The sequence below is a fragment of the Perognathus longimembris genome, chromosome 24 (genome assembly GCF_023159225.1).
Source record: "Perognathus longimembris pacificus isolate PPM17 chromosome 24, ASM2315922v1, whole genome shotgun sequence".
Taxonomy (NCBI): domain Eukaryota; kingdom Metazoa; phylum Chordata; class Mammalia; order Rodentia; family Heteromyidae; genus Perognathus; species Perognathus longimembris.
This window is the reverse complement of record NC_063184.1, coordinates 16,895,632-16,909,219: the sequence shown is the minus strand read 5'-3', so window position 1 is coordinate 16,909,219 and position 13,588 is coordinate 16,895,632. Positions and strand designations below refer to the sequence as shown.

At 38.2% G+C, this 13,588-nt stretch overlaps 1 protein-coding gene across 2 annotated transcripts in view; it reads right to left on the bottom strand.

Moving 5' to 3' along the window:
* The window catches only part of Cenpe (centromere protein E), a 60,079-nt gene extending 48,303 nt beyond the window's left edge, over positions 1–11,776 (bottom strand). For both annotated transcript variants that reach the window (XM_048333597.1, XM_048333598.1), the window contains exons 1-12: positions 11,698–11,776; positions 10,417–10,508; positions 8,135–8,224; positions 7,896–8,014; positions 6,828–6,947; positions 6,332–6,413; positions 5,623–5,690; positions 5,479–5,544; positions 4,288–4,339; positions 2,449–2,536; positions 2,001–2,130; positions 1,002–1,121 (exon numbers count right to left, since the gene is read on the bottom strand). In XM_048333597.1, the coding sequence (XP_048189554.1) occupies positions 1,002–1,121; positions 2,001–2,130; positions 2,449–2,536; positions 4,288–4,339; positions 5,479–5,544; positions 5,623–5,690; positions 6,332–6,413; positions 6,828–6,947; positions 7,896–8,014; positions 8,135–8,224; positions 10,417–10,508; positions 11,698–11,753 (1,083 nt within the window). In that variant the 5' untranslated portion in view covers positions 11,754–11,776. The remainder of the gene's footprint in view (positions 1–1,001; positions 1,122–2,000; positions 2,131–2,448; positions 2,537–4,287; positions 4,340–5,478; positions 5,545–5,622; positions 5,691–6,331; positions 6,414–6,827; positions 6,948–7,895; positions 8,015–8,134; positions 8,225–10,416; positions 10,509–11,697) is intronic.
* Between the last annotated feature and the right edge of the window lie 1,812 nt (positions 11,777–13,588).

The following is a 13,588-nucleotide window of genomic DNA, read 5'->3' as shown; positions in this document are numbered from 1 at the left end:
TGTCAGTGATTTATTGTAGTTTATTTTGTAATCAACTGACAAACTAGGGAATATAGAGCAAGTTCAATTAAAATTAAGGTATGCTTATTCTACTAATTGTGGATTTATGAACAGGCAGAGAATTCACAAAAGCTGAGACTTGAATATTGGCAATAGAGATGCTATCTTATTAAGAATGCCACCTGATAATTTAGATTACTTTGTAAAAGATCACTAAAATTGTCAGATGTCAGTGGCTCTTGCCTGTCATCATAGCTACTCAGGAGGCTGAGATCTGAGGGTTGTGGTTTGAAGCCAGCCCAGGCAGAAAAGTCCCCACGAGACTCTTTATCTCCAAAGTGGCTCTAAGTGACAGAGCAGTAGCCTTGAGCGAAAGAGCTCAGGGACATCACTCAGGACCTGAGTTCAAGACCCCCCTCAAAGAGAGGCAACTATTTGGGAAGAGGAAGGTTCCCAGGAGAGGGCTGGGGGGACAAGAGAGGATAATGAGTGATGAATATCATCGAAGTACTTTATAGATATCTATCAAAATAGATCAAACTCATTATTTTGTAAAATTAATACATGCTAATTAAAAAAGAAGTACACATGATCTGTCTTTTTAATCTGTTAATATTTGTTTTTAGAAATATTTTAACTTGGTTCATTTGAAAAACAAAAACAATTTCATGTAAAACCTTGACTATTGAAAATGAAAAATAAAAATCTAGATCTCAAGAAACAATTTTTCAGTTTACAGCATATTCAAGTAAAAAATAAGTTTTTGAGTTGCTAGAGATTAAGTTTAGGGCTTTAAAGGTGTTAGGGCAAACACTCCATTATTAAACTAAACTTTTCCCTTAAGTTAAATTTTCAGGAGTTGGTTTCCTCTCCATTAAAAAAATGCTGATTGTACTTAAACTTAAGTTGTAGCAAGTCTTGATATTTATAAACCTAATCTCTTGGGTAGATCTCCATTATTCTAGTTCATTCCAGTCTTTAGTGAAATGATGGACACATACCTCTTCTAACTGTTTTTTAAGATCCATGATTTCTTTCCTGTATCTTTTCAGAAGAGCTTCATCATTTGATACCTCATTGACATAAGGGGTATTTTTCATATACTTAGCAGTGCTGGCAAACTAGGGAAAAAAGAGAAAAGTGCAATTGTTCAAGAGTAAAACAATTTATAAAGATGTTTAGATTTCTTTTAATTAATCTGGAAGTAAAACAAAACAATTTTTCCCTGTTGGCTTAATACTTTTGGGCACATACAGGGAATATTCTATATCCTTCTAACAACGTTGTAATGTATAGTCTTCATAGAAGTTGAAGAAATATCTTGAAGATACACACCAACAGAAATCCAACAAGCAATGGCTTTCTGGAATTGCTTGCTCTACTCTGGAGATTACTTCTAATCCAAAGTTATCCCCTTTTCCTTTGAATGCTAGATTACTTATTAGACACTTAATAATTAAACCATGGCTTGGTACTATTTACCTACTCTATAAATCCTGTGAGGCCAGGAATTTTTATTTTCTACTCAAGAGGTATTTAAAGCAATGTTGTTATATATGACTACTAAAAACTTTAAGTGAGGAAATGAAGATTACCATTAAATAAGATTGAATACTCCACTGAAACAGCTATTTTATCTATTGAAATTGCAGGCCTCTGGCTCAGAGTAAAGCAGGCCACAGTAAGCAAAAATTCAAGAATTATTGAAGTTATTTTCTACTTGTGTGGTGAATTTCTTTTTATGGTAAATTAAGTATAGAAATTGAGTTTCTTATAAGAAAATATTCACTCAATTTCAGTTAAAATGGTGTTTTACGTGGCAAAAGTTATAAAACCATTAAAGAAATTATTCATTTAAGTCTGGGAAAATTAAGGAATGTTATTTAGATAACATATTATTTATATTCTAACATGTCAATTTAGTAAGCATTTTCTTTTCCCTTTAAAGTTAATCTTCTCTTAATACTAAGTAGAGGAAAAAAAAAACAACTCAAACTTACTTGGAGAGTACTAAGGGTTTCTTCAAAAGACACTGGAGTAACTGTGCAGATAATACGTGTCTTCGCATTTCCTCCCAAGGAGTTCTGAAGAATTCGTGTTAATTTGCTATCTCGATAATTTATGTAACCACTTAAGCAAGAAGTGAGTTTGGGAGAGAAAAATATTGAGAATTTTTATACAAAGTGTTCTATATTTTTTAACATAGAATATTGAAAAGTAGCCACAACATTAAAAATTAATTCTTTAGAAAATTATGAGGCAATCATATAAAGTATATGAGGCAGATCAAAACTAATGGAATAACCAAATTAATACAAATTCTGTATATATTATATATATACAGAATCCTCAAAGAAAGATGTCAATATTCCTGATTATTGAGGTATTACAGATTTGAACCTAATAAAATCATAAGCCATAAGTGAGTGCACAATGTAATAAACTTACCCAATTTGTCCATCACTAAGTTTCTTGATCACTTGTCCCAAAATAAATAAGCTCCGATTAATGTTACAGCCTTCCTTCAGTCGCATTCCTGGATTTATTAAACAAATACGCAAATTGACTCCCAGTAACTAAAGGCACGACTCAAATCATAGAATGCGAGCCTGCCAGCCAGACAACCAGCCAGCTAGCCAGCAAAGCATGAGGCCTGAAGTTCAAACAAAAAATTTCCTTTGGTTTCTCTCTCTCTCCCTTTTTTTTCTTTAACCATTTCTGGGGCTTGAACTCAGGGTCTGCCGCTGTCCCTAAGCTTCTTTTGCTCAAGGCTAGTGTTCTACCACTTGAACCACAATGCTACTTCTGGCTTGTTTTTGAGTAGTTTATTGGAGCTAAGAGTCTCATGGACTTTTCTGCTTGGGCTGGCTTCAAACCGTGATCCTCAGCCTCTCGGTCTTCTGAGTAACTACGACTATAGGTATGAGCTACCCATGCCCAGCTCAGTCTTTTTACATAATAAAATCTGCAAGAATGCATCAGAATATAATTACCTGTGTGCTACTAAAAGACATGTAGGTTTCCTATCTATTCCTTTTACAAAAAATATTTCTACATAAGATTTTGAACAAATTTATTTCAAAGGGACATTTTTCAGTTATCACTGAATATTGCTACCTATCGCAATAGCTTAAAACAAATATTCATTCCTTGTTCACAGGTTTGAGGATGGGCTACTCTTAGCTGGGTGACTCTAGTTAGGCTGTAGCATGTAGTTTACTAACAGCACAAAAATGTACTTTTGCTATTCTTATTACGATTGTTAAATCTAGAAATTTCTTTAGAGAAGAAGCCTGATGTTAAAATTTTCTATCTAATAATATTTTTCCTTTTTTCAAGAATGTTTTATATCTAAATTGTGGATTTAGAGTTTTCTTTAAGTCAGTTTTGTCCAATGCGGAGTTTAACTTCTTTCTAGATATCATGTCTCTGAGGTTTTATAAATGGAGTGATTTTATTTACAAAATATTTGAACTTTTTTAAAATAAAAAATATATATTTGGACGATATATATTATTTCTCAAATACTAGGAAAAGAAAATTTTCAGAGTGGTTTCAGCTACTGTTTTTTTTTTCTCATTGCTAACCATGGTCTCTAACTGATATCAATCTACATAAAGTTTGAAAGGACAGAGGTGCTAACAAGAAAAAACTTGTACATGTGTAAATAAATATCTAAGAATCTCAAAATCAGAAAGTTAGTACTGGAATAGTACCTTCCACTACCTTTCCTAATTCCTTAACTAAGTAAGAAACTTTCAATGGTTTTCATGGTACTTGGTACAGACTTTCCAGTTACATGACTCCATCAACTGCATATTTTAATATTTTAATGGATGCTATAGTAACTCAAAGTAATTATATAACCAGACACCATTATTTATTTTTATGTTATACCCTTTTATCAGATTTTTTATGATTACTTTATTCACTTTATGTATGTATGTATGTATGTATGTATGTATGTATGTATGTACGTACGTACTTAGTGCTGGTTCTGGGGCTTGGACTCAGGGTTTGGGCACTGTCATAGGGCTTTTGTCCTCAAGGCTAGAGCTTTACCACTTGAGCCACACCTCTATTTCCAGCTTTTTGGTGGTTAATTGGAGAGTCTCACAGACTTTCCTAACTGGGATGGCTTTGAACCACAATCCTCAGATCTCACATTTAAGCAGACTTCTGAGTTGTTAGGATTACAGGTGTGAGGCATCAGTACTAATTTATTTCTGAGAATATCTAGTAGCAATAGAAGACATTAAGCCTTGGTATTTCACACATTCTCATTACCTTCAGCTCCTGTTTGAGCAGCTCTCTCACTGCCTGCCAGATCCACCAAATTCTGTAGGATAGGGGGAGGGGGAGGGGAACACTTTAGAAGCAGCAATTTGAAAAAGATCAAAAGAAATCTTTAGAGGTAGAATTTGAAATATAGCCCAAATTACTGAAAGAACATCTTAAAATCATGGCATTTCTGAATATCCCATCTGGATCCTTGTCTCCTTTCACTGTTCAGGCTTTCCCCTTTCTCTCTGAGTCAAACTGGTCTCTTTACCTGTTTTCTTTCTCACAATACACAACACTCCACATAACTGTCAGCATCATAGCTACACAGAACTTTCATGGGTAAAGGAGCCATTCACACATGGTATGGGGGAAGGATAAAGGTGGCAAAGCTACACTAAGAAGACAATGTTTGCCCTGGTTCTTGAATATCAAGAGCAAGGATAGAATAGAACATTAGAAATAACAAAGAGGGAAGAAGTAAAACCACTGCTCATGTTCCTCATAGTAAAGTTTGGGACATCAAAAAGTCCTATGTACAAGAGAAGACCTGATGGGGTGGAAGAAAGTCACACTGGTTAAGAGGGGTTAGATTTTGTCCAAGAAATGAGATAGCAAAAGTAATGCTCTGTGATCTTGGAAGTCTATAGGATGGACCAGAGAAAGGAAGGCCAGATCCTGGAGGTCAGGTTCCAGAAGACCAAAGTAGTAATTCAGGTGACATAGATAAAGATGGATTCAATAAATAATGGGATAACTGGACAAGGGGAAATACAGAAAAAGATGAGTACAGAAAAATCCTGACTCCATTGTGGGTTAGGAAAAGCCCCCAACTCCTGAAGCTTCCCACCTAAGTTTTAGGAGATGGTGGCCAGGATGTATTGAGAATAAAGTGCCTTTAAATTATTCTTATACCATTTCAGCTAGAAATCTGATACACTGAGGTCAGGCTAACTGCCAACCTATACTCTTTTTCCCCCCTGCCATATTTAGTTAACAGTTCTTACTAAGCTGAGTTCAGTTTTATTGGGACTGTATGGTACATTTTGTTTTCATTTCTTTATTGTCAAAGTGATGTATAGAGGGATTATAGTTTTATGTGTAGGCAGTGAGTACATTTCTTATCCAACTTGTTACCTCCTCCCTCATTTTTCCCCGCCTCCCTCCATATGGTATATTCTTATGATTAACACTCACCAAGTGAGAAACCTTGATGGATCCATCACAGTTAGAAGGCTCACCTTTCTCTCTACTTTCTAAAATCTGGAAAGGAAAAGCAACTTGTAGGAAATGAGTGCAATCCTATTGGAAAGACCAACCTCAGGCAAGGAGAATACATACCATCCTGAAGATGGTGTGAGAACGGCTGCTTCTTTGGTTCATTTTTGTTGTTCCATAGTGTCTGTTTTCTGAAAACACAAGTTATATTTCAGTGACATATATGTTACAGTCCAAGAAAAACAGTGTTTTTTATTTTAGGCTAGTAAGAACAAGTCAAATCCTGTTCAGCATAACAATAAAAAGTGTGATTCAATTTTTTTTTTTTTTTTGCCACTCTTGGGGCTTGAACTCAAACTCAGGGCCTGAGCACTGTCCCTGGTTTCCTTTTGCTCAAGGCTAGCACTCTACCACTTGAGCCACTTCTGGCTTTTTCTGAGGAATCGAACCCAGGGAGGGCTTCATGTATGTGAGGTTAGCACTCTACCACCATTAGGCCATATTCCCAGCCACTGTGATTCATTTTTAAACTAGTTTTTATAAGTAGTCTAAACATAAGACAATGCCAGCTGCTAGTGGCTCATACCTGTAATCCTAGGCACTTGGGAGACTGAGATCTTAAGATCTTGGTTTGAGGCCAGCCCTGGTAGACAAATCTGAGACTCTTATCTCCAATTAACCAGCGAAAAGCTGGATGTGGAGTTGTGGTTCAAGTGGCAGAGCAACAGCCTTGAGTAAAACAGCTAAGGAAGTATGTAAAGCTCTAGGTTCCTGTCCCAATACTGGCACCAAAACAAAAACAAAAGCAAAAATAAAAACAGCATAGTCTTACTTTCTCCTTTTGTGATCCATTTCAGAGCCATTTCTGATGTGTAAACCACTTCTTCTGTGAGATCAGCAACATATACATTCCTCTGAAACCATTTTAATTAGGGAAAGATTAGAGAAACAGTTAAAGTTTGCTTTTAAAAAAAATCCACAAAAAACAAAAGTGAGATCAATTGCTGAGTTCATTTGTAGAAGTTAGAAAAACAAACCTATTATTTGGAAGAGGGACAGCAAACACACTTATGAATATTCAGTTTATTGCACACACCAAAAATACCAAATTTTACCTTGATGTTTACATCTTGCAACTTTTAGGAACTTATACCAAAATATTATGGCTGCCAGTATTTTAAAACTATATTCGTTGCTTAAAAAACTGATCACTAAACATTTTAAATAAATTGAAACCAGAAAGACAAACACAGAAACAGAACACACTTTAAAATATTCAGAATAATTCAGTAAGTGTGTTTTAAAGTCATCTTAATCCTATTACTCACATTGATGTCCTCCCGAATTATCAAAGGTTTCATTTTTTCAGTGTTGCAGAGTAAGTCTGTAATGGTTTCATTGTATATCTCCATGTAAGACACCCGTAGGAGAAATTCTCTGTCAGGAAACTAAAAGAAAAAGGAAAAGGATAAAACATCAGGAAGCACTCAGTATAAAAACTAATGTTTGAATGTTTATCTGTAAATATTAGAATTAAAGACAACTATTGATTGGCTCATTGATTGGTCAGTACTGAGGCTTGAATTAAGGGGACTTAAACTCTAGAAAAAAAAAAACAAAACCAGGTTTTTTTCCCCTCAAGGCTAGCACTCTTTAACTTGAGCCAAGCCTCCAGACTAGCTTTTGGCTGGTTAATTGGAGATAAGAGTTTTGTGGACTTTTCTGCTTGGACTGTTTTTGAGTCTTGCTAGTATAAATCTCAATTTCTCAAATAGCTAGGGTACAGACATGAGCAACTGATACCTGGCTAAGAAAGTTATTTATTAAACTGAACAAATCCTATGGATCAATGTTGGCAACAATAAACATAAAAATACAAAAACATATTTCAGACATAATAAAAGTATCTTACCATAAAAAGAACACCTAATCTACTAATGTAGTTTCAAAATAAAACTCCAAAATAGATGCCTTTACTTCAATGAGAATGTGGATTTCAAACCCAATATATGCCTTTGCTTCAATGAAAATGCTAATTTGAAACCAACTCTCACATTGCATTGTTTGGGCTTCTTCTTCCCCTCTTTTACTTCTACCAAAAACTAAAGTGACATGGAGCTAACCATTCAAATAAGCTTTTCCTACTAGTTAATTTAGCCTACTAGCTGTTAGAAGAAAAAAGAATGAAAGAATGTTAAGTTCTATAAAGTCTGTGGTGGGAAAGTATATATATAGTTTCATCTGTTTTTGAACTCAGGGCCTTGCTGCTCATTAGGCAAGTGCCCTACTACTTGAGAAGCACCCCAGCCCATTTCTTTTCATTTTCATGAGAGAAACACCAAGACTTCTAATTATCACTACTTTTACCTATACCTACTTGTGAACCACGCAATTACCTTTTTCATTTTCTGGAAAATGTCATGAATTGCCCTGGGTATAACTCCTAAACAATCTTCTGAACCCATCATAGTGTGTGTTTTCCCTGAAGCAGTCTGCCCATAGGCAAAGATGGTACCTACAAAAACAAACACAGGCAAAGATGAACCATGAGTCTACAGTGAATATTCAGCTATTCAGCTATTCAGACAGACACTTAAGACTAAAATGCTTCTGCAGCATGGAGGGGAACACAAACCATTGTAGCCTTGGATAGCAGAATCGATGATAGGTACTGCTATTTCTTCATACACATTTTTAGTAGTTTCATTACTGTGAAAGACACGATCTAAAAAGACAAGAACACAGAAACTCAATCAAACAAATCAACTGTATTTTTACACAGCTGAGTAGTTACCCAAATAACTAAGAATGTCAGGATCTTGAGTGAGAAGATACTTAAAGCAATATTTTCTTCAACTTTTTTATCTCCTGAAAATATCCTTCCCAAAGGTAAAATGTGTTGTTCTTGACAAATAAAAACCCCGTCAGGGCTAGAATGTAGCTCAGTGACAAAGTGCTTACATAGCGGGTACAATGCTCTGGGTTTTATCCCTAATACCACAAACATAAATAAATAAACAAAAACAAGTCAACTATCCTATATGTGTCTTCCAAAGGCAGATGAGCACAATGATTGCCTATAGGACTCTAGAGTCTGACTGTCCAGATGTCAATCCTTTATAAACGGTGTGTTTCTTCTTTTGATCTATAAAATTGGCATGTATTGTCATCCCTACAGAATTATTGCAAACACATAATTAATTCTAATGAAATGTGAACCATTATTATTCTTTGAGAAACTTTTAAGTTTTGTAATGTAGCTGGCCAAAAGGCCTAGCTCAAGTTCAGCCAAGAAATGCAGAAATTTGGAAGAATGGCCCTGAACCAGATCCAAATGTTACAAAAGATGAGCAGTTTTCTGGCTGCGGATGGCTGTATTTAGTGGAGCACTGTTTTGATGAATCTGTCATTCTATGATGTTTGTGTTAGTACACCAAAACCAGGCTGTCCTTCCAATAGTGACCTCATGTGAAAATGCTCATAGGAAACAGGTTTGTAAATGAGGGAAATGCACTCATCCACAAGGAGAAATTCAGTATCATATTTCAGGCACGTAACCATGTATCTGCCTTGTAGGCAGAAGTCCACAAGAAACCCAAGTGCCAGTGGAAGGCAGTTCAGGATTCATGGTTTTAGAGTGAGGAGTTGGTACATAAACCAAATTTAATTTAGACTAATGTCATTTATCTCAAGCAGGTGAATGAGTCCAAATCTTTGACATGCATGTATGGCTAACGAGCTGTGGCACCACCCCAGATACTTGGTCATCTCATAAAATTGAGTTTGTAATCTCTAACGTACAGTGTCACCTTTGAAGAAAACATGTGTATATTAGCAAATAGTCCTTCCGAGAGAATCACTGTAACTCTGATACCTCTTGCCACTCAAATGTTATTGATTTTCTGGACTAACAATAAGGTGACAAACTAACTGCTATTCCTAAGGTTGTTGAGTGGGTACATTGTTTTGTGCAGCCTTAACAGCAAATTACATGGTGTGGTGATAACTTGGATTGAAGCCCGATTCTTCTACACATTGCTGGGCAACCTTAGCCTCTGGTTTCGATCCCTCATTAACATGAGGAAAGCAATCATACCTACTGCACAGCCTTGTTAGAAAGATCAAAGAGGTTAAGACAGGAAACGCTTAGAACAGTGTCTGACACATGTTAGATCAATAAAGAAATCAATCTAGTTACCTCCCAGGACCTTAAAATCCTTTAGGATAGTTTTCAGTCTCAGGGTCAATGGCTTTTTGGACACTGGGAATAATTAGATCTCTTACTACCAACCTCACCAAGTTTATATCATCACAAATTTAATGCTCATCATATGATAAGCTCAAAAAAGGCAACAGATGGGCACTAATGTCTTCATTTATTTTTTAAAGAGTTTGAATGAAAATAATAAATGATTGAAGTACATTGTATGAAAATATAGAAATGCCACACTAAAACCCTTCTGTACATCATATAGTAATAAGTAAAAATAAATGAAAGAACTTGAAAAGGGTATACTAAATTGAAGAGTCTTAAATGATTTGTTATATGTTATACAACATATTTGGGTTCATGGAGCTTTAGGTTACAAGTAATCTAATAAATAATAAAATATTTGTTTCAGTAATAAGGTATTAGAGCTATCATTGTGTTCTAAATATAAATATCAATTATTTTACCATATACACTTATAAACAATTTTTATTTCTAGTAAAACTACAGAACGTTAATGACACAGCTGAAATGATTGATTTGCCTTCTGTCTTCTTGAATAGTTAAGAGATATAAGCTAACTTAAAAAAAAAAAAGTTTTCCTTGGACAGAACCTTGAACTTTTGGTTGCCTGCCTCAGCCTCCCAAATACTGGGTTTACAGACCACACCAGGCACAAGCTAACTCTAATGCTATGATAGGCTTACCAAAATTGAAGGATTTACTCCCATCAACCTGATAAATGACATTATTGCCAGTTTTCCAGTAAACTTGGGTAGCTTCTCCAAGTTCTTCTTCCCTAAAACAATAAAAACACTGCATTTTAGTATGGTACAACTGATCACAGAAATTATGCTATAAGAAGATGGGATAACATGTAAACAAAGTTGTATCCGAAGGATTCGATCTCCACAGGACTAAAAAGGGGTTCTGTGACCTCTCCTCATTGGTTTCTTATCAAGTCCTACGCCCCCTTATTGTACCCAGTTCCAGCAACTAAAGAGACTCAAAATACATCTCTGATTATGTCCTTCCCACTTAAAAAAAAACAAAACAAAAAAAACCCAACCTTCTAAAGTACTAAGCATGACATACACAACTGACACGTCACTTCTCTGCTCAACCACATCTATGTGCACCCCTAACAACTACATCCATCAACCAACTTAAAGGTCTTTAAAGGGCAAATCTTCTTAATACCCGGACACCCTACACAGCCTACCAATTCTTTCATTCACAGAAAGTGTCAGAATCTTCCAGACTCTGGCCCCTCCCACCCCAAACTGTCACCTCTCTCGACAGTCCCTCTGGCAAGCAGTCTACAGCCCCTGGTAACACTTCCCAGGATAGTAAGGGTTCAATACAATGACTACCTAACTGTAGCTAGCTTTTCACAAACGAGAGACAGGTGCTTCTTTGTTTAATTAATAGGAGATTTCCAGATGTGCATAAACCCATGGTCTAAACGCCAAGTTCGTGTTCAATGACAATTTCTCAGACACATAAACTGGAAGCCCAGAGGGTGGCCAGGCTCACAGAGCTCGCTTATTCCCCTCGTCCTGGATTTTCCTGGGTGTTCACGTCGTGTCCCCCCCCCGCCCCCCCCCAGGAGAGGGCGGCGGCGTCTGCTCCGCGCAGACACGGCGAGGAAACATAAAAACCAATCCCGCTGCAGGCCGCCCTGCCGGGGTGAGCAGACAGGCCCGGCCAGGCGGGCCTGCCGCGTACGCTGCCGCTCTCCCTCGGGTTTAACGGACGGCACCAACACCTCCGGGGCGAGCAGGGCGGAGGCCCCGGGAAAGGGTGGGGGGAGGCGTCCCCGTCGGTGAACCGGGATTCGAATCTAGGGAGTCGGGGTTAGGAAACCAAAGCCAAGCCAACCGGCGGGGAAGCCGCCCAGGTACCGGAACCAGCCGTGGACGCCCCTCCACCCAGGCCGCGCCGTACGCAGGGCTCCCCGGGCGCCGGGCCGCCATCGGTCCACCGACCTGGGGTTGAGCGGCCGCACTCGCACGCACACCGCCACCGCCGCCTCCTCAGCCATGGCGTCTGGTGGAGGGTGAAGGCCCGGCGGCCGGCAGCGACTCCTAACACTTGCCAGCCGCCCCGCCTTTAAATTTAAAATTTCCCCTACGCCGCTTTTAATTGGACCAGGGGTTCGTGACGTCACGGAACAGTCCACCCACGGCACATGGGAGGGGGAGGAGGGAGACTAGAGACGAGACCACTGCTCTAGAGCGGGGGGGAGAAGGGGGCGGGGAGAGGTGTCCAGGGATTTGGAAGGTTTGGTTTTCAGACCTGAGCTCAGAGAAGGTGTTTGGAGTTGGTTCCCAGCTGTTTGTGACCCTGCATAGCGGTATAGTAGCTATTATCTGCTGGAAGCCATCGCAAATGCCAACTTTCTCCCCAGCCTATCCTTGAAGACTTGGCATTCTGTAGAAGAAACTAGGTGGAGAGAGGTTTGCTAACAAAGGAGAATGTGTGTGTGTGTGTGTGTGTGTGTGTGTGTGTGTGTGTGTGTGTGTGTTGTGTATCTGTGCAGTTTGTCTTTTCTTTGACATGTTAGATTATGAATGCGTCTTGATAAATGGAAAATTAAACTTAACAAAACAAAATAAGACACATTAGCAGAAAACACAAAACAAAACCCTACCAATGCTCCCCAGACAAAGCCTCAGAGTACTTAGAAACTCACTGCCAAACCCAGACACCTAAGGAGCCTGCCGCACCCCTTAGAAATTCTGGCTTTAGTGTCCCACCCTAACCCCATTTAATTTCTGTTTCGATTGCCTCCGTGTTCCTTAGAGGCTGACACAGGGAAGAGAATCACTGAAGGCTGGGAAAACTTGTTTAATAACATGTTAGAATTTCTGTTAGCAGAAGAGGGAAAGTGATTCTAATATTTCAACAAAATAGTGCTTAGTTTTTCCTTTGCCCTAAGTATGCTTCCTTTTTTTCTTTGCCCTAAAACTGTAATGGCCTTCTTAGTACTGCTTTTACCCTGTTTGTTGATTGATTATTAAAGAAGCAGCAAGAATTGTCCTGTTTTTTTAAAGAAAAAAGTAGCAAGAATTGTCCACATTCCCTAACTGACATATGACTGCAGTCACTCATTTTTTTTTTAACTAATTACAATTATTTTGTAGTGGCATTAGGACTTGAACTTAGGGTCTCCAACTATCACGTTTTTTTTCATTTAGTTCCTGCTTTTTGCTGGTTAATTAGAGATGAGTCTCATTAACTTTTCAGTCTGAGCTGGCTTCGAACCCTATGATCCTCTGCTCTCAGCCTTTTGAGTAGCTAGGATTACGATGTAAGCCACATAAAGTGTATTACTTGTGTAGGTATTTTTATTCCATTCAAGAAGGGAAAGTAAACATGGGAGGCATGCTAATTGATGTTTTGTTCCCCTGTTTTAAACTGTATTATTATACTGAAACTGTAGAGGGTGCAGTAATTCTTCCAAAAAGCTTAGCACAACAATATTTTGAAGAACAAGTTTTGAAGCATTAACTGGATAGTGATTCAATGTGGTGCAAATGTTAGGATCTGTAGAACCTTCTTGTATTAAAAGCATTTAACAATTCAAATTATTTAACTAGTCACTTCATGTACTGTATATAAAATTAACTATGGTATGTATTTATATCATGCTATCCCCTTCAGCAGGAATTTCTTTTTTGTCTAATATGTATAATACTTAAATCGCTTAATATCCCACCCCCTCCTCCCCCTCCTCCCCCCTCCCTCCCTCCCCTCCCCCTCCCCCTCCCCCTCCTCCTCCCCCTCCTCCCCCTCCTCCTCCCCCTCCTCCTCCCCCTCCTCCCCCTCCTCCTCCCCCTCCTCCCCCTCCTACCTCTCCTCCCCTCCCCCTCCCCC